Source organism: Zootoca vivipara, chromosome 13 (assembly GCF_965207765.1).
Source record: "Zootoca vivipara chromosome 13, rZooViv2.hap1.1, whole genome shotgun sequence".
Classification (NCBI taxonomy): domain Eukaryota; kingdom Metazoa; phylum Chordata; class Lepidosauria; order Squamata; family Lacertidae; genus Zootoca; species Zootoca vivipara.
This window is the reverse complement of record NC_142596.1, coordinates 25852490-25872116: the sequence shown is the minus strand read 5'-3', so window position 1 is coordinate 25872116 and position 19627 is coordinate 25852490. Positions and strand designations below refer to the sequence as shown.

The following is a 19627-nucleotide window of genomic DNA, read 5'->3' as shown; positions in this document are numbered from 1 at the left end:
AGTCGCAAGGCAGGCAGGCGAGGCTCCCCAAACAAACCTGCAAAATTAGAGGAATCTGGGGAGGCGAGATTATTATTATTATTATTATTATTATTATTATTATTATTATTATTATTATTATTATTATTCTTTGCAGAGGCGGGTGAAGAATAGCCGAGGCCGAGCTCGGTTTTCCCAAAGAAGTCTTTGCAAAAGCAACCGTTGCGAGTGCCAAGCCAAGCGGTCTCTGGTACTATTCCCCACCACCACCCAAAAAAACCCCAACCAACCAAGCTTTGGTTAAGGCAGACGCGGACAGGGGAGAGGGGCTTACCGTCGGCAAACAGACGGTTTCCTCTGCCCCAAATCCTGGACGGGCTAGGAGCCTCCGGCCGCGGCGCGGAGTTTCATTGGGGCTGCTCCAGGCGGCCGCCTGCCCTCCGCCTCCGTCCGTCGGTTTGGAGATGCGAGCAGGAGGCTGACCACATGGTTAAGCTTCACAGGAAGAGAGAGAGAGAGGGAAGAAGGAAGGGGAAAAAAGAGGAAGGAAGGAAGGAAAGGAAGGAGGGAGGGAGGGAGCGAAGGAAGGAGGGGAGGGAGAGAGAGAGAGAGGGAGAGGAGAAAGGAAGATCCTGATCCTTAGCTGAAGACGTTGTACATTGATCCAGTGACAGCTAAAATAATAGGAAGGCAACTCCCACTTAGCAGCACCAACATATTTACCCGAAGTGCCGTCGGGACTCTGGCGCGTGTCAATCATCCCGCGGCGCCAGTCAATCAAAACGCAGACGGGGCTTCTTTAAGGAAAAACAGATTGCCGGCTTGGGGGGTGGGGCGGTGGGGGGGGCGTTGCGGGGGGAGGAGGAGGAAATTCGGTGCGAAGCAGCCGCCGCCGCGGGCGCCGAAAAGGTAAGCGCGCGGACTTTTCTCTCTCTCTCTCTCTCTCTCTTTTTGCACACCTTTCCCCGGTCAGGTATCTTCCGAGGAGGGCTGGGGAGAGAAAGGGAGGCTTGGAGAGGTCACCCCCTTTCGAGGCCACACGCTAGGAAGAACCTTTTAAGCTCCCCTCCTCGCGACTGTTGCTTGCTCACCACCAACTGGGGCTCCTCGGTTTCCCTGCTCTGTGTACCCCCCCAACCCCCAGGGCGGCTGGTTTTATTAAAGAGAAGTGGGGGCAGGGGCTGGGGGCCTGAGGTGTGATGATCATTGATATTAAAGGGGCAGCGGGCTACGGAGTGGAAGGTGATGTTTATTCCACCTCCTCCCCGACCACCTGGACTTCGACAGCGCCGCGGAACCACTTAATTTCGCGGGACGCGGGACGACCCCCCCAGGAGCTGTTAATATAGAATTTTGGGGTTGGATGGGGAAGGTCCAGCATGTCAGGGCCACAGAGTGCAAAAGAAGGTATTTCTGGGCAGAGAGGCTGCTAAAACGCTGGAGCTTTTACCACCTGTCTACGCGGCTCAGGTCTCTGCCCCGCAACCCCAATCAAACTGTGCAGAAAGGCCAGAGTCCCGCTGGCTAATTTTTTTCCCTCTCTCTGCCTCTCTCCTGCTTTTCTTTTTCCTCTCCTGCCGTCCCACTTTTATTTCCTTCACCACAACTGAAAACCAGAAATGGGAAGCGGGTGGGTGGAATCTGAGCAACCCCTCCCCCCAAAATAACAGTTCCTGTCCCGGACTCTGGGAACAATGCGAACTGAAGCAAAGGGTTGCTGAGGGTCTGGGCACGAAAAACCTACAAGCAGAGAGAGAGGACAGATCTCATCTCCCCCTCAGGCAAAGGCGCTGATTTAACAGGCAATCTTCTGGCGGGGGCGGGGCGGAGGAGGGAGAGATACAACGAAAAAGATGCCCAATTAACTATTCATAAGCCGATCAATAGACAGCAGGGCGGGCGCGGGGGGGGGGCATTGGAACCCCGGTGAGTTCTTAGCTTTGCAGGAATTGTCGGGCAAAACCAGTCCTCCCTTCTGAAGATGGGACACATGCCTCGTGTCCCCCCACCCCGCGCCGTCTCGTGACACCGTCTCGTGGCCACCATCATCTTGAGGCGATGAGCCCAAAACTGTGGGGAAGGAGGAGGATGCTGGTGCCTAAACTCTACGGCTTGATCAATATTTATAGCCTCATTGGCTCTGTTTGCAGGGAGGACATTTAAATAAGGAAGTGGAAATGCGCCTGTCTCGACATACCTAATGGAGAGCCTGCTGTTTAACAGGGAATGTTGAGGCGTCTTGGGGTGCCCGGGACCTGCTCAAATAATTTATCCCTATAAAATGATCCTCAAATAGTGCATGTTAGCGTGACACAGGTACAATTATTTACATACCTGTTTTGGACATAGACTGTCTCTCTGATGGATAGGTTAAATTGATTAAAATATTTCTGAGGAACATTTTGCTGCATAAAAGTGCAGCTAAATATTTATTTCAGATTTTCATATACATAAATGGAGTGGAGGAAACAGCGGCAGGGGGTTTTCTAGTTCCTTTCATTAAAAAAAAACCTCCCCAAAACAAATAAACCCGGTAGATAAAATTACGATTCCCCTTGTAGTTTGTTTAGCACATCCCTTATAAACTACCCGTCCCATCCATAAACTTGGCTTTGTTGGAAGAGTCAAATGGGACTTCTGGTGCCCAGGATTGGGGTCTGAATATGCCTCTGGAAGTCAATTTCCACTGGAACCCACCGTAGAAAGGGTTTCAAACGTGGGATATAGACTCAATTTCAGACCAAGATTGGCTGCTCCCAATCGCGAAAGGGATGGAAGGAAGGAGGCGTGTTTTTTTTTTTAATCCAGCACGCTGGGAAAGATTCCGAAATTAGAAAACATTTTAATTTTATTATTAGTCTTGGATTTAATTTCTTCCCAAACGTATTTCTGTCGGGTGCTCCCTCCTTCTTTTTTGTCTTCCATCTCTTCCCGCTTCCTTCCTATGGAAACCTGACCCGGTGTATTTTCCCCAAACCAAATAAATGTTAAAAATGAAAATTATGCCGCCGCCGATTCCAATCTCCCCTAGCTCCTCTTTCCTGGAGCGCCCATTCCTCAGGCTGTTTCTAAAAGCATCGTGGCATTAAGTGCTCTTAATGGACGCGTTAATTAAACTGTAATTAATCATACTGTCCGGCCCCAAATTTGAGCAATTACACTAATCAAACAGAAGTTAATAACGGCCCAGGCTGGCCGCCTCAGGCACTTTGAGGGGAGCGGGCGCTCCCCTCCGCCAGGAAAACAGCTTTCGCCCTTCGCCCCGGCATATGGGCTCCATCTTCCAGCGCGCATTGTTATGAAAATGCCCGCGCCTACTTGAGAGTTGATGTATCAGGAAGCGGAGTTTGTCCTTGAAAAGCAGATTTGGGGGCATAAATCTCTGGCGAGGAATATGCGGTGGAGGAGGGGGGGAGCCGGGGGTTGACTTGCGGGAAAAGTCTTGTGTGGTGTTGTTGGGGGGTTTGGGGGGGGGAAAGAGCAGAATGCATTACATTTGTGGGTGGGGGAGAGAGAAAGAGCGGAGGGCAGTAATTCGAGAGAGTTTTGGCTTGGAGTTTTGAGACTTATTTTTCGCAGCGAAAAGGTGTAGGATATGGAGAGCACGGAAAAGGAGTTGTGGGCAAAGAAAAAATAAATAAAAAAGACTTTTTAATTGGTGCTCCGGATTTAAGGAGGAGAGCCACATACAAACACACAAACACACCCTCCCCTTTCTCAAATCCAGCGTCCTTCCTGGCTGCCTCCGCTAGACAAAAGGTGAGCTGGAAAATCCTGGCAGAGGCCCTCTCGGTAACCCTAACCTCGACTCACCCTCGATGCGGCTCCCGTTTCCAAGCGCGGGTGGCTCGCCATAATTACAATGCGAGTCGGTAATTATTCCTCGCCTTTTAATTATTTAAAGCGCACACACTGAATTCTGCATTGTGACCAATAAATGTTGCAGCCCTGGATGGTCAGAGCTGAGGACGCCCCCCTCAACTACATCTCTGCCCCCACCCCACCCCCCACTCCCGGCATTTGTCTTTAATTAGACTTTGCCCTGGCGATGGGAGAGGCGTCCTTGAGCTTCTGGTACCCCCAGCCGGCTCCTGTGCCCCTGCAAGCCTCCCCCCCATGCCTAACCCCCCCCCTGCAAAAAGCAACAACAAATGCGTAGTTAAATATTTATTAGCCGTTATTACTGCACCAACCGAGGCGCCCGGCTGCAAACCGAAGCCCGCCCGCCCTGGCGAGGAAGTTAAAAAGATGGAACCTTTTCATAAGATCCAGCCGGAGAGGCTGGCTGGGGCGCGCAGGCCGCCCCCCGCGGAGACAGGCGCTTTATGCATTATTTTAATATGGGTTAAAGAGAGAGGGAGAGAGAGAGAAAAGTTAGGTTTTCAGTATTAATTTGGTGGCATATTTATTTGGTTTTGAAAAAAATCCTTCGGGTTTTTTTAATATATATTTTTATTAGAATAATTCACAGTTCGTGATGGTTTAATGAGCTTCCTTTATGTGGAAACTCTATGTTTTGTTACAAAACCGAGCTGCAAATAAACAAACGTGGGACGCAGAGATTAAACGTAATTTTAAATACTTACAAAGCGCCGTATTTAATCCGATCTCTCTTCCCTCCTCCCTCTTCCCCCTCTCCCTCTCTCTTCGCCCCCCCCTCCTGCCCCGCCGCCCTTCGCCCCAGGGCTCTTAACCTCTGCAGCGCGGTTGATATTAGACCCGTCTGTTAGCCCAGAGTGTCAATTGCAAAAGCAACCCCGAAGGGGGGCGGTGAACTGGGAAGGGGGGGCGCAGAGGGAGGTAAAGTTTGCCACACCGAGGGAAGTTGCTTCCCAACAGACGACTGAGTCATCAGGGGACCCCGAAGTGTTTCTGGCGGGGGCTCAATTTAAAATAGTGGCAGATCGTTTGCTCCGGCGTCATCCCGGGGCGGCCCCTTCTCTTCCAAAAGTGAGGAAAGCAGTCTAACCTCAGGAACGAATTTGGGAGAATGGAGTAGAGAGCTCTGGATTCGTTTCTCACCAGAAACCTTGTCCGACAAATAGCTACCCGAGATGTACCCCGCGGCAGTCCCCAAAGTTGGCTGATTTTAATGACCCTGATTGCTTTCTGGGAGGAAACGAGTTAAGAGGTCGTCGGTACTAGCCCTGTCCAGAAGGATGAGTCTCTTAACCACCCAAAGGTTTGGGGAAAGCGGGAAATGCTATTTATTAATTTACCTGAGTATGTATTCCACCACGTCCCAAAGGCCTGAGATGGCCAAGACCATGTTATTACAAATAACTAGGAGTAGAGACTTTGGCGTCACCAAGTTTAGGCTTAGACGCGCTTTCAGGAGTGAAATCTCAGGAATGCAAACTTCAGGCCTTAGCTTGTAAATGGGTAAGACCGCATTGTCTCGCCCACCCTAGTCCTGGTGATTTAATGTGAAAAGCGGGGGGCGTTATTTGGACTGTGGGCCGCCCAGACACTCACTCCGAGAGAGCTGCGATTGGAATAGAAAGTGACCGGTTGCAAAGTCGCAGAGGCGAATCGGCCTTCGCGATCGGTTCAAAAGGAAGGACTCATTGGGCGTCGCCTAGCGCTGCGCTGTCCCAGGTGCTGAACTGACCCTTAGCCGGAGGCTCGCACTTGCGGTTGCTGCAGGTATTCGACCCGCACCGGTGGTTTCAGCACCTGAGACAGCGCCATAGTAAAAGGAGGCGCTGCCCGAATAACACCGTTCGGGGAAATTGTGAGACGAAGGACTCTATACCACATGCCCCCACCCTGTAAGAACATTAGCAGGGAGCAGCACCCCTCTCTATCTTACCCTTACCTTTCCAAGAGACCATAAAAGCAACAAGCAAGGCTAGCAACTGCCTTTTGAGGTCTCTCATAATCCTCCCCCTTACATGGGAATTTAGAGGGACTAAAGTTTCGGCGCAGCAGGCTATCCATTCTGCTGCCCAACAGCTCCGACAAAATATTCCCCGCTCATTGTTAGGGTGCGTGCGCACTTAGAAGCATGCTTGCATTTCTTGCCCAGATACTACACCACAGCCAGAAACAATATTATTTCCAATGCTGTTTCGGGATTAAGGGGAGGGAGGGGAGCAAGCGGTGGGATGGGAGCGAGTGAAGTGGGAACATTGATTAAGGAGCCATGGGGCGGCCGTTCAAAATCTTCCATTTGACCTCTTGTGCCGCTCTGGAGGTTTCAGATCTTTATCGGGGAAAGCAAACGAGGACAACCGACCTTTTTTTAACTTTAACAGCCAGTGCCTAGTTTATAACTAACCCCCACCTGCCTTCTCCCAGTGCAAACAGGAAGGGGAGAGCCCTCCCCAGGAAGGTATCCGCTCCCCCTTATCCTTTCATTGCTTCTCTTAAGCTCCTTGCGATCCCATATCTTTTAACAGTTGAATTAACTGCAGTTTTTTGTCAGTTAATTAGGTTTAATTTACATAATTAGTACAGTATAAAGAGTATTGGGGATAATCAGGAGGTACGTCTCGCTTACTGTGTAAACACGGATTTGGAATTAAAAATCAAATGTAATTAAGGCATGTGTGCGCACGTGCGTGTGTGTTGGGTTTAATTGTAACAATTTTTAATTAAAACTCAATGATTGCCCAATGCAAGGGGTTTTGGGGGGATATACACGGGTTGTTGTTGTTTTCTTCGGAGGGAGTGTGGGTTAAGGAGATGGCTGAGAGTCTCCACTTTTGTCCCTTGTTTTGAAGTATGAGCGGCTTGGAGCGCAGGGAGCTGGCCCACCAAGCAAGGGTAGCTGGAGAGGGTCTGGGTGCAGCACCTTGAAGCCAAGAAGGTCTGTAGTGGAGAAGAATCTGCAGGCACACTCCTAGCCCCCTTAGGCTGTTTACAAGCAAGCTTGTGTTCAAGGAAAACACTCTCTTACAACATGTCCAATGGACCCAAGGAACTAACTGTCACAAGATGAGCATTGTGTGTTTGCTGCCCTGAGCTCCGTTGGGAGGAAGGGTGGGATATAACTTAAACCAACAAACCAACAAACAAACAAACTCAGAGGGAAAAACAAGAACCTCTCCAACCATGTATCCAGCCCTGGCTGCATCAGCCATTCAATCTCCGCCATATCTATACCCACATATTACAAGAACACACCGCAGAGCCTGAGCCCTGTCAAAAAGAGGGGGAATGTGGCAGCAGAGATGGGAACCTCGAAGTACTGGAGAGCCAGGGTGGATCCTCCTTGGCCCACCCCCTTCATTTCCTGAGCTTGATGGCATTATTATTATTATTATTATTATTATTATTATTATTATTATTACTACTACTACTACTACTACACGCTACCCGCAGGTCTCAGGGCAGTTCACAGAGTAAAATCGCAGCGGGTACTGTACTTGAATGACCGATTTCCTTCCACATTCCATATATCGAACACAGGAAATGGGTTTATACTGAGTCTAAGCTCCGTATTCTGTGGCTCTCCAGAGTTTCAGGCAAGAAAACTCTTCCTGCTCTACCTGGAGATGCCAGGATTGTACCTGGGTCCTTCTGCGTGCAAAGCAGACGCTCTCCGCTCCCCTCTGGCCCACTTGGATTGCCAAACAGAACCCACACCCCTTGTTCCTCGCTTTATACTCCCCTCCTCTTCCTGCCCCCAAGGAGTAATGAGGAAGCTGTTTGCGCAGGAAGAGAATGTGTGGCGATGGGGTTCTTCTTTAAAATAGGACAGCTGAAGGAAAGGGGGGAAAGTGTTATCATGTCAGTCGCTAGTGAGGAAAGGGGGAATGGCTTGTCCCAACCTCTGCTGTGATAGAGGCAAATCAAAGGTGCAAGTGTTACTTGGGGAAAAAAATACCTGGGAGGCTTGGGGTGCGAGTTTCCAAAGTTTTGTTTTAAAAGGGAGGCCTCACAGCAACCCCTTCGACGGTTCGTGTGTTAATCCAGCACCTCCTCTTCAGCTCTGCTGTTGACCCGTGTATTTAAGTCAAAACAAGGTACCATTGAAGCGGCGAGGGAAGGCCCACCCTTGTAGGATGCTTTTGATTCTGAGGACCTAAAATCACGTAACAAAAGACAGTCGGCAGGAAAGTTGGCCCCGTGAGCTGGTCTTGGAATATTTCGGCTGGGTAATGGGCGCACAAGCAGACCAGTGTCGATTCGGAGGCAAGTCCCAGCGCCCTCAATGGGACTTACTCCCTGTCTCCTGCTTTTATTATACTCGTTATCTTTGCACCCCACCTTTCCACCCAACCGTGCTCAGGGCGGCTAGCAGAAAACCTGGGTCGGCTTGCAGTCGTGCAGACCCATGTTACTCGAATCTTTCTGTCCAGGCTGTTGGAAGTTCCTGAACTGAGTAGGGAACTCGGGCGGGGGTGAGACCGTCACACTTGGCGCTGGCTTGGGCGGCTCACTTTCTAGGTCCCCCAACCACCCTCCGTTTGCCTCCCGATCCTTTGCCTCCTTGTCACGTCCCTCGAAAGTCCTTTCCTCGCCACTCCGGCTTAAAACTCAGAGGCCCGTGTCATCTCTTTATAAATATCTCTCTAAGAGGAGGCCGCCAAGGCCCTTCCTTCCCCGCTCTCGTTCCTGGAGGGGCTCGCAGGCGGGAGATTGCCCCATAAATCACCGCGGTCTAATTCAGTGGAAGTTTAATAAACGCCTCCTATTGGAAACGAATGTCCCCCATTTAACAGTTGTATCAGCACCATATAAAACCATGACCCCAATAAATTTCATTTTAGCGGCAGATCAATCCCAGCCCTCTCGCTATCGATCCGCGCGGGGGCCTCACTCCGCCGCAGCAGCCCGCCTGCCGGTGCCATTTTCGAGTGGGAGGGGTGGCGAATAGCCTTTCGATTAGACTCTTTATTAGGAAAAGATTGCTCCGAGAAGGCCTGAAAATTAAACGGTGACATTTTAATTACTGGACATTGATAAAAGAATCCGGGTAATGGCTCTTTACAGCCTTGGCACACCCGGACGGGCCTGATGGAGTAATCAACCTGGACGGGGCGGGCAGAGGTCAGAGGCGCCGCCGACAGAGAGAGGCGACCCCCGGGGCAGGCGGGAGGAGAAAGAGAGCCTCTCTCCACCTCCAAGAATAGGCAAAGGAGTGAAGGAACCTGCACCCTCTGCCTTGGTAGTTGGCTCCTCAGGTCAGGAGACCTTCAGCACCTTGAAGAGCGACGCGGACGGGTTAGGGAGCCTTCAGGACCCTGGAGAGCGACGCGGGAGTCCGACGGCCAGTTGCCCCACCAAGATCCAGTCATTGCGGTATTTGTACCCACCCCTACTCAGCACAGCCCTTGGTGTTTCTCCAGTATGGCGCTCAGGGCGGAGGGCCCAGAGACATGGTCCCAATCCGCAGATAGTGTAGCCTGGTTCCAGTCAAGGCCGTTTAGGAATGGCCCGGGGCTAGTGCAAGTCCAGACACGCCCACTCATCCAACGGCACTTAGACGTATCCCCCACCTACCCAAGGTCATCGCGGGCCGGAGAACATATTGCAAAGGCCCTGGCTTAGAAAGAGCGGGTTTCCGGATTTCCACTTGGGCACAGCATCCCTTTCTTCAAATTAACACATGAAAGCCGCGCCAAAGACTCAGGGTCCGTCCCCCAAAGCAGCTTACTGCGGGGCGGGGGACGAGTCTGCCCCAGCCTCTCTCCCGGCTCAGTGGGAGAGACTGGTAAGTGACGGTTGCCAAATGAAATTTACACGATCAATAGACAAGACTTTATTGATTAGGTTTAAGCAGCGCCTTCTCCTGCTGCCGGCCGAACATGAGCTAAAAAGGCACAATTAACGCTTTAGTTGGCCCTCCTTCTCTCCCCGCAACCCCGCTCCCTCCCACTTTCCACAAGCTGGGAGAGACGGAGGTGCTTGAGCGATCAGGCCCTTGGGAAAAGAAAAAGCCTTGGAGAAGTGGATGAAAAAAGAAGCAAGTGGGGGGGGGCTGAAAGCTTTTCCAGCACAGCATCCAGCTGCGGGAATCGGTTGCTGGATCGTTGGTTCACACAACCAAACACGTACACGCAGGCCAAAACAGAGGCAGCCTTCCACTCACCTGTCTTTAGAGTCGTCTCATCTGTTGGCTGTGCATTTCTCTCTTAGCCAGAATGTGTGGTGGATCAGCTGTTGAGGAACAGCCCCCCCCCCAACACACACACACACACACACACACCCCTTTTTAAAACCCTAGCCTAGACATTCATTTTCCATTAAAAATCTCTTGGGCTGACCAGTCACTTATAAACCTTGAACTTTCTTTCCAGGATTCCAGCTCAGAGCAGCTGCGCCAGTGGAAAAAAAAACAGGGGATGAGCTGCACAGGTTTGTTCTGCAATAGGCAGGAAGGCTCAGTCCATAAATCCTGTCTTTAGCCTGCACTTGTAGTTTATGGGCCTACCCTTTAGTGAAGGTAAAGTCCCCAGTCAGTACAAATCTTCAGCAATTGTACAGCCAGAGTCCCACTCCTATAAAAATGACACCAGGATCCTGGACAACTCTGCTGATAAAAGAAAAAGGAAAAAAACAAATCAACCTAAACCACAATTATTGTAGAAGTTTCCCCATCAGAAAGTTAGACGAAAGTGCATTGCCACTTCCGCTTTCACGTGCTGCCATGTGCTAGTCTAAACCACAAAAAACGCAACCTACTGAGAAAATTACATGCAATGTCTAATTTATCTCCACATAGGGGTAAACAATGTAGCAAATAACAGTGGCACTCAACCACTCTGTCATGTATAGGGTCATGCCCTATAGGGCAGCAGGCTCAGAACCTAATCTGGAGCCGGACTGGCCAAGTGACAATCCTGGAATTTGTTTCCCTCCTCCTCTTGGATCAGGTAACAACAGCAGCAATAGTGATCTACTTACAATTTATATAGCACTTCAAACACTCACAGAATCATAGAATTGTACAGTTAGTAGGGACCCAAAGGGTCCTCTAGTCCAACTCCCTGAAAAGCTGGAACCACAACTAAAGAATAACCACTTTGAGGATTTTTTAACAATCAGTGTATAAATGTTATGAAACAAGCAAGCAAGCAAACCCGACAGTTGGCCATCTAACCTCTGTTTAAAAAACCTCAAATGAAGGAGAGTCCATTATCCTCCAATATTTACAATAAACAATATTTATATTTTATTTCAGCAATCCTTACAACAATCCTGAAAGTTACACCATTAACCTCACTCTCGTATTGCAGTTTGGGGGTTCAGAGGTTTGAGTGTAAAGCTGAAAGCCCCCCTGTGTGTTTATAGCAGAGGTCAGACTTGGAGCAGGCATTTCCTGATTCACGGTGCAGCCTCTAAGCCAGGGCAGTCCAACTTTTCATCGCAGGCAGGCTGCAACAGTACTTTGACACAGAACCCCAGGCAACACACAGAACTGAATTTCTACATCATACATTAGAATGTTTGCAATATATTTAATGTTAATATATTTGATTAAATATATATAATTAAACAAACAATTAATCAATTAATTAATCTAATTACTAAACAAATTCAATGTACAAACAAATGTATGCACTTTTGTTAACAACACATGACACTTTTAAAAGAAAAAGAAAACAAGGCTTTAAGATGTTTTTTCTTGAAGGTTGCTGGGAGCAGCTAGAAAGGGCCTTACGGACCACCCTGTTCAAAGCCATTGTGCTCCACTAACTCTCTCATGGCAATGTGAATGGGAGTACCTCTGTGCATGTGCAGAATGCTTCCCTCTCTCTACGCCACAAAGAAACCATAGTCAGCTCTATTGAAACTAGAACTAGGGAGCTGAGCTCCCATGCCCAGGTCTGAGCCTCTGCATGTCTTGTATTAGAAATAGCTCAGACCTGCATGATGTATACTCACCCAAATTCCATCTATGCTGCAGAGTATGACTAGGATCAGTATTGCAGGAGCAGCATTAGCTTCCAAAAGCGACCATTGTGCATGCACACGAAAGCTCATACCTATGACAAACTTAGTTGGTCTCTAAGGTGCCATTGGAAGGATTTTTTTTTTGTCATTCATGACAGTCACACTAGAATATAATTTGCAGAAAAAGCAACAACGAATTAGGGAACCCCAACGTTAAGCATCCAAGGACCAACTAGGATGATCCTGTATCAGAAAGTATCCACCTCCTTCCCAAAGATAAACTTATGCAGGATGTTCAAAGATGTGTCTGGCTGGCCTAGGACAAGCCTGAATAATTAGTGGGGTATTGCTGAGAAACTGCAATATTGATTTTTTTTTTTTAAAAAAACATTTTAATCAAAATTGCATTTCTTAATAAATTTAGTTCAACTTTGCAAGTTAGTTAAAACAAAACAACCATACCCAAATAATATTTTGCCAATCTGTACATCCACACACAATGAGGTCAATGGTGGGGTATGGCTAGTATCTGATAAACATAAATGTTAATGGCCAGTGGCAAATTACAAGCTGACATTTTTTAAAATTGGCAAAATAGCTTTGGGGTTTAAAAATGCTACTCAGAATCTTCCATTCCCTTTGAACCAAGTTAACACTCCAAAGGTGTAACTAAATGAACACACACAGATAGCATGATCTAAATCACTAGACAGAATTGTGTGAGGATGTCATTTCTTTTTTTTTTTATAATTATTTTTATTAAAGATTTTCTTAGATTACAAAGGTAGTGCAATGTCTCGGTTTTTTTTTTCATGCATCATTTTTACACATCAATTTTTAACTTGTTGAGACATTATGAGGAAGGGGGGAAAGGGGGGGAAAGAGGTAGGTGGGATGGGGAGTTGGGTGTGGTGGATTGCCGATGTTTCTGTTTTTCTTGATATGTGTAGGGGTTCGGCGTCAGCGTCGTTTGTGCAGGTTCTCTGTTGTTTGTTCGTGCTTCTTTGTTGGTGAGAGAGGTCAGGATGTGTCTTAGAATGTGGTTGTTTGTTTATGGTTGGCTGTGATGATCCTTAATTTCTTGCGTGAGTGGGGAGGGAGGGTGTTTTGATCAAGTTAGCCATATTGATTTGTATGCTGACGGTAAGTGTTTGTCATTGTCCTGTTGGGTTGTATAAGTGATGAAGGGGAACCATACTGGGGTGAAGGTGTCTTCTTCTGTTTGTCCCCGTGTCAGTTTCAGCTTACTGGTCAGTTTTTCTAGCAGGGCTGTTTCCCATACAACTTGGTACCATTGGTCCAAGCCCACTCCCGATAAGTCCCTCCAGTGCCTGGCTATGATGCTTCTGGTTGCTGACAACAGATGGATTATAAGTTCTTTATGATTTGCGTGAGCGTTGTTATCTTGAAAGATATTTAGTAAAACCAATTCTGGGGTAATTTCTAGCACTTGCTTAGTTATGTTACAAATTTCTTGCATGGATGTCTTCCAGAATGATTGAATTTTAGGGCACTCCCACCACATGTGGAGGTACGTGCCTGTGGAAGTGCATCCTCTCCAACATTTTGATGAGATTCCTGATCGTATTAGTGATAATTTTCGTGGAGTCAGGTACCATCTGTGAGTTAGTTTCAATGAGAGTTCTTTTCTTTTCATTGATATAGATTTGAAAGGGGGTTTCGACCACATTTTAGTCCATTGGGTAGGGTTGATTTCATATCCTATGTCATCCTCCCATTGTCGTTTTATCTTGTCCAGGGGATCTATGGGATTCTGAATCAGTATCTTGTAAATTGCAGATACCATCCCTTTTCCGTGTCCTTTTGGCAATTGGAGGAGGCTTTCGAAAGCTGTCAGGGGTCTAGTTGCTGCTGGTTTTACAGTTGGGTTGTTCAGAAAGGCATGTAGTTGATGTTGTGCTAACCAGGACATTGGGATGTCTTCTAGTTTGTCCTGTATTTCTTGTGGTGACAAAGGTTTGTTGTCTTTATAAAAGTCTATTAAGCGATGTAAACCTTTGGTTTGCCAGGTCTTCATCTGGAGGTTTTGTGCTGCATGATGGAACAAGGGATGGTAAGCCAGGGGAATTAATGGGGATGGGGATGGAGATAGTTTACTAGTTTCTGCTTTCCATGCTTTGAACATGGTTTGTGTGTATCTGTTGAGTGTTGTGGGAATCTTCCTTAATTTGTTTGGGAGAAATGGATATGCTGTGGTGCAGATATTTTCAATTGAGTCCCTCTCCAGATGTACCCATTGTTTTGTCTCGTCTTGTAGTATATATGGGATTATATGGCGTATTTGGTTGGCGTTGTAGTATGTTTCTATGTTGGGGATTCCCCATCCTCCTACTGAGGTGGGGAGGTGAAGGTATTTGGTGCCAATCCTTGGTTTTTTATGTGAGAAAATAAAAGAATGTAATTTTCCCTGCCATTTGCGAAGTTGGGTTGGGGGGATCCAGATTGGGAGGGTTTGGAATAAGTATGTCAGTTTTGGGAGGGTGACCATTTTGACGATGGCTATTCTGTCTGAAAGAGTGAAACTCATACTGTCCCATTTCTTTAGGTCTTTGTTTATTTGTCGCCACATGGGCTTGTAATTATGGAGGTATAATTTATTGAGGTTCTTGGTTATTTGTACCCCTAGATATCTGAATTTGGTATGACAAAGTTTTATTTTGGTGATATTAGTAAGTTCTTTTTGGATATGGGGAGGGGTGTTGAAGCACATGGCTTCTGATTTTCCAAAGTTTACCTGTAGGCCCGACACCATTGCAAATGTGTTGAGTTCTCTGATTAGGGAGGTTGCTGTATTTAATGGGTCTGATGTTGTGACCATCAGGTCATCTGCAAAGAGCCCTAATTTATAATTTTTGCCTTTTATTTCCACTCCCTTGATGTCTGTGGCTGCTCGGATTCGGATTGCTAGGGGCTCCAAAGCTAGGATGAATAGGAATGGAGACAGCGGGCATCCTTGTTTTGTGCCTCTTTGAATTGCTATGGTGTTTGAGTCCATATTATTAATTCTGCATTTTGCTGAGGCTTGGGAATATATTTGTTTGAGGATTTGTAGGAAGTTGGGGCCAAATTTCATGTTAGTTAGTACTGCTAATAAGTATTTCCACTCCAAGCAATCAAAAGCTTTGAGGATATCTAGGGACATAATTGTCAGTGGAAGTTTAGTTGCCTTACTGTGGTTGATTAAGTTTAGTAGTTTCCTGATGGGGTCTGTAATATTGCGACCAGGGACGAAGCCAGTCTGGTCTGGGACTATTAAATTGCCTAGAAAGATTTTTAAACGATTGGCCAATATTGATGTGAATATCTTGTAATCCTGATTTATTAATGAAATTGGGCGGTAAGATTCTACTTTGAGGTTGTCCTTTAATGGTTTTGGGATGGAGACTATTTTAGATTGATTCCATGTTTTGGGAATGAGCCCCCCTTTCATGATATCATTGAATAGGCGTATCATGTAGGGCATCAGGGGTTCTTTGAATTTTTTATAGAATTCTGCCGTGAAGCCGTCTGGGCCCGGGGCTTTATGTGGTTTCAAGTTTTTAAGGACCGTATCTATTTCCTCAGGGGTGATAGGGCTGTCCATAAATTCCTGTTCCTCGTTGGTTAAGGTGGGCATGGTCAGTTCTGCCAGGAATTTTCTAATTCCCTCCTCAGTTGGGTTGTGAGAAGTGTACAGATTGGAGTAGAATTCTGCAAATTCAGAGGTTATTTCTTTCGGGGAAAATGTCACGTTGCCGTCTTTTTTGGCGATGCAGCGTATTCTTGTTTTAAGTGCTTTTTTCCTGCATCTATTTGCTAATAGTCTGGAGTTTTTCCCTCCATACTCATAGAAGCGCTGTTTAGAATATAAAATATTGATCATTGTTTTGTTGATTTCTAAGGAGTCTAATTCTCTTCTCTTTTGTTCTAGAAGTTTAAGTAGTTTTTTGGAACCTGTTTGTTTGTAACGTGATGAGAGGGCAGTGATGTCTTGTTCTATTTTGTTAATTTTTGAAGAGGTTTGTTTTTTAAGGAGTGCTTTCTCTTTTATGCAAACTCCTCTGGTCACCGCTTTCATAGCGTCCCATAAGAGGGGGGTATTTATATTGTCTACATCATTCTCCTTAAAATAGTTTTGGAGAGTTTTTGTGATACTTGCTCTAATTTGGGTGTTTGTGGTTAGAATGGGACTGAAAGACCATGATGGAGTAGTTTGCGTTTCTTCACCTATTTTAACAGTGACTTCTACTGGGGCATGATCTGTGATTTTGATGCTGCCTATGTTTGTTGATTCTACCAAGGGGATCAGACCCTGTGTGAGCAGGATGCTGTCCAGTCTGGACGTTGTACCATGACGTCCGGACTGGAATGTGTGGGTGATGTCTCCCGGGTTGTGTTCGCCCCAAATGTCATAAAGACCCCTGTTTTTTAACATTTTTAGTAACTTGTAAGAAGCCTTAGTTGTTTGGGAGGGAGGGTTGAGGAGGGTTGCCTGTGAGTTTACAGGATGTGTGTTTTCCAGAGTTATGCCCTTAATATTTAAGTTAAGGTCGCCTCCTAGAATTGCTTCCCCCTCAGAGAAAGAAAGGAACTTGTTTAGTGTTTTTTGAAAGAATTCAAGTTGTCTCGAGTTAGGGCCATATAATGAGCCGATTGTCAGTTTAATTTTGCCATCTAGTATTCCTTTAATGAAAATGAATCTACCTTTTTTGTCCTTTAGGACTGTTGTGGCGTTGAAATTTAAGTCCCTACTAATTATTACAGCTACTCCGCGGGCCTTTCCTGAGCCTTGTGCTACCCATTGTTGACTAAAACGAGGGTCATTCAGGAGTTTGTTCCCTTTGGGTGGGTTGTGTATTTCTTGTAGGAAGGTGATGTGTGGTTTCATGGTATTTATGTATGAGGTGATACGTTTTCTCTTGATTGGGTTTCCCAGCCCCCTCACATTTAGTGTGATTGCTTTTAAGCTAGCCATCTTGTTTATTTATTCTGTAGGATGGTTCCTTGCCAACCCGTTTGGGTTGTCCTATGTCCCTCACTTCGTGTCGTGTATTGAACCATTGGAGTTGCGCTGACTTATGATGTGGCAGGTGGGGGTTCAATGGGATCAGAATTAGAATCGGGTTAAAGAGTGGGAGGTAAGTTATAGAGGGTTTCCTATATGTAGTTATATAGGTGTTCGTTTGGGGTATTTTGGACCTTTTGGCGATTAGCCGGTTGGTCCTTGGTCTCGGCTGATGTGAAGGGCTGTACTCAAGGACAGGCCTTCCCCTTTGTCGTTTGTGACAGGGGGTGATCAGCGAGACGGTGTAGAGTGGTTTTATAATGGTAGCGTCAGGTATAAGGTTCGTGAGCAATGTTGCCAATGTTAATAGCAACATCACTGATGTGTTAGAGTGTGTGTATGTGTTGGCGCGCTCTGGTGCCACCATGTTGTTGAATAGGTATCATGTTTTAGCCTGATAGTGAGTTGTGTTATGGATGTTGGGGGAGTTGTTTTTCTCTTGTTTGGTATGAAAGGGATACTGGAGATATAAGTTGTGGTTGATGGGGAATGTGATTGAGGTTATCTGGACTGGTGTTGGGGTGGGGTTGGGATGGGGGTAGGTTCTATGGAGGTGTGGTGTTGGGGGGGGATATTGATGATGATAGTTATGTTCAAGGCCTATGGGGAGGGGGGAGGGGGTAGGGGGATCACCAGTCCTGCAGTTTGAGATGCTTTCCAGTTGCCTCATTCAGCTGTGGTTGTTGTTGTTGTTGTAGGGTTGTTCATCAGTGATGTTTTGGTTCGGTTGATCGTGGTTTGGCGTCCTGTGGAGAATGTTCGGTAGAATGATTTTGTGCGCGATGGTAGATGATTGAATCGGCGAGTCTTGACGTATTGCTTCTGTTGTCTCTTTCCCCTCTTTACTTCCATCCATTCATGTACTGTTGTTCCATTTTCTTGATCTCGGCTGTCACTTGGTAAGTCTTTCTGTTGCTGGTTCGATGGAGGGTCGAGCCCAAGGTTCCTCAATAGTTGTTGGGTTTCCGTTTCGTTGGTAGCCATGTATTGCGTTGTATCGGTTGCCACGATGAGACGGAAGGGAAAGCCCCAACGGTACCGAATCCCTTTCTGCTGAAGAAGCTGAGTGTACGGACGTAGGCTTTTCCTCCGATTTAGGGTGTCCTGGGATAGATCTTGCAGGACCAATATGGAATTGTCTTTGTATCGGAGGTTGGTTGAGTTCCTGAGGCTGTTCCATATCTCCTCCTTTTTTCTGTAGCGTGAAAAGCACACTATGATGTCTCTTGGGTGGGCACCAGGTTTTGGCAGAGGTTTTAGAGCTCTGTGTGCCCTTTCCAGATCGGATACCTCGAGTGTCAGATTTGGGATTGTATCTTTCAACCAGCTCACAATTAGGTCTGCTGGGCTTTTCTCCTCAGCTTTTTCTGGGAAGTTGCGGAAGCGGATATTGCAGCGTCTGTTTCGGTCTTCGATGTCTGCTTGTTTAATTCTCAGTTCTTCGTTTTCTCTTTCCAGTTCGCACAATTTCTCATTCATGCGTGTGGTTTCATCCCGGTATTGCTCTATTGTTCTTTCTTGCAGTTGATTCTTCTTTTCTAGAGCTTCCACTCTGGAGGTAAGATTGCTGATTAGTAGCTGTATAGGGGTCGTTGCGTTTTCCACTGCAGCTTCCAATTTACTTGTCATCCTCTCTTCCATTTCTCTTAGGTGTTGTAATATTTCATCATTTTGAGGAGGTGTTGCGGTCTCAGTGTTTTTTGTCATCTTTTTAGTTGGTGACACCTTCATCTCCTTGACGTTTTTGGTTTGAGGTTTGTTTGGCATTCTCTTGGAGTGGGACGTGTTGCGATTAGAAGTTATGGCGATGATGATTTCTGGGTGTTGGATAATGGATTAATCAGGCGTTGTTGACTGGTGGCTTCTGCAGAGCGTTCAGTTTAGGCAATCATTTGTGTCATGCCTTGGCAATGTTATAAAGACTTCTCTGAGGTTGTCGTGTTCGCCTCAACAGTGCTGTCAAAGCGGTGGTCAGGTACTCAGAGAGGCGGGTAGACCAATGGACAGATAGACAAAAAACAAAAAACAGGTGAGAGCAGACAAACAAACAGGTGGGGAAAAGAAAGAAAAAAGAAGAAAAGGGGGGGGGGGTTCAATTCAGAGACGAGCAAAAGAGCACTCCAGCAAGCAAAGAAGGTATAAAACAAGAGTAGGGGTGGGGGGGGGGTGAGAAGTGAGGTAGGAGGGGGAGATAGGGAAGAGATGATTAAAGGGGAAATTGAGTGACTGGGAAGGGGTTTAAGGGGAAGGTTTATGTATTGGAATGAGGGGAATAAGATAAAGGTAAAATAGGGGTGTTTGTTGTAGAGGGAGGTGATAGATGGGAGGAAAGGTTTCCCTATTGGAGACAAGTTGATAAACAGACTAGATGGAGGGGTTCGATTTAAAAAGAAAAAAAGAAAAGAAAAGAAAAGAAAGGGGGGGGGGAGAAGGGACCGAAAAGGAAAGAGAGAGAAAGAACAGAAGACAAAGGTGGAGGTGGGAAGTAACAAGTGGAATGGAAGGTAAAAATAAGGAGAGGCTATGTAGGGAGGGTTAAGTGTCTGGGGAGGGTTTTAAGGAGTATTATGCAGTGAAGAAGAAGGAATAATATGAAGCTAAGGTAAAAAAGGTTAGGAAGGGTAGAACAACAGCTTTAAAAAGGTAAAAACGTAGTAAAAGGACTGGGAACTTGGGGGGGGAGAAGACGTTGGTATTGTCTTTGTTTTGTTATTTTTTAAAGGATTGAAGTGTATGCAA

General features: G+C 46.6%; 1 protein-coding gene across 1 annotated transcript; it reads right to left on the bottom strand.

Moving 5' to 3' along the window:
• Window positions 1-17517: 17517 nt before the first annotated feature.
• LOC148683660 (uncharacterized) lies at window positions 17518-18913 on the bottom strand. The gene has a single exon (XM_088657061.1). It carries the CDS (start codon window positions 18653-18655, stop codon window positions 17555-17557), a length of 1101 nt encoding a protein of 366 aa, XP_088513187.1. The 5' UTR covers window positions 18656-18913; the 3' UTR covers window positions 17518-17554.
• Between the last annotated feature and the right edge of the window lie 714 nt (window positions 18914-19627).

Excerpts from the sequence above, each read along its gene's own strand:
- LOC148683660 (XM_088657061.1), bottom strand. The coding sequence starts at position 18,655 with ATGCCAAACAAACCTCAAACCAAAAACGTCAAGGAGATGAAGGTGTCA.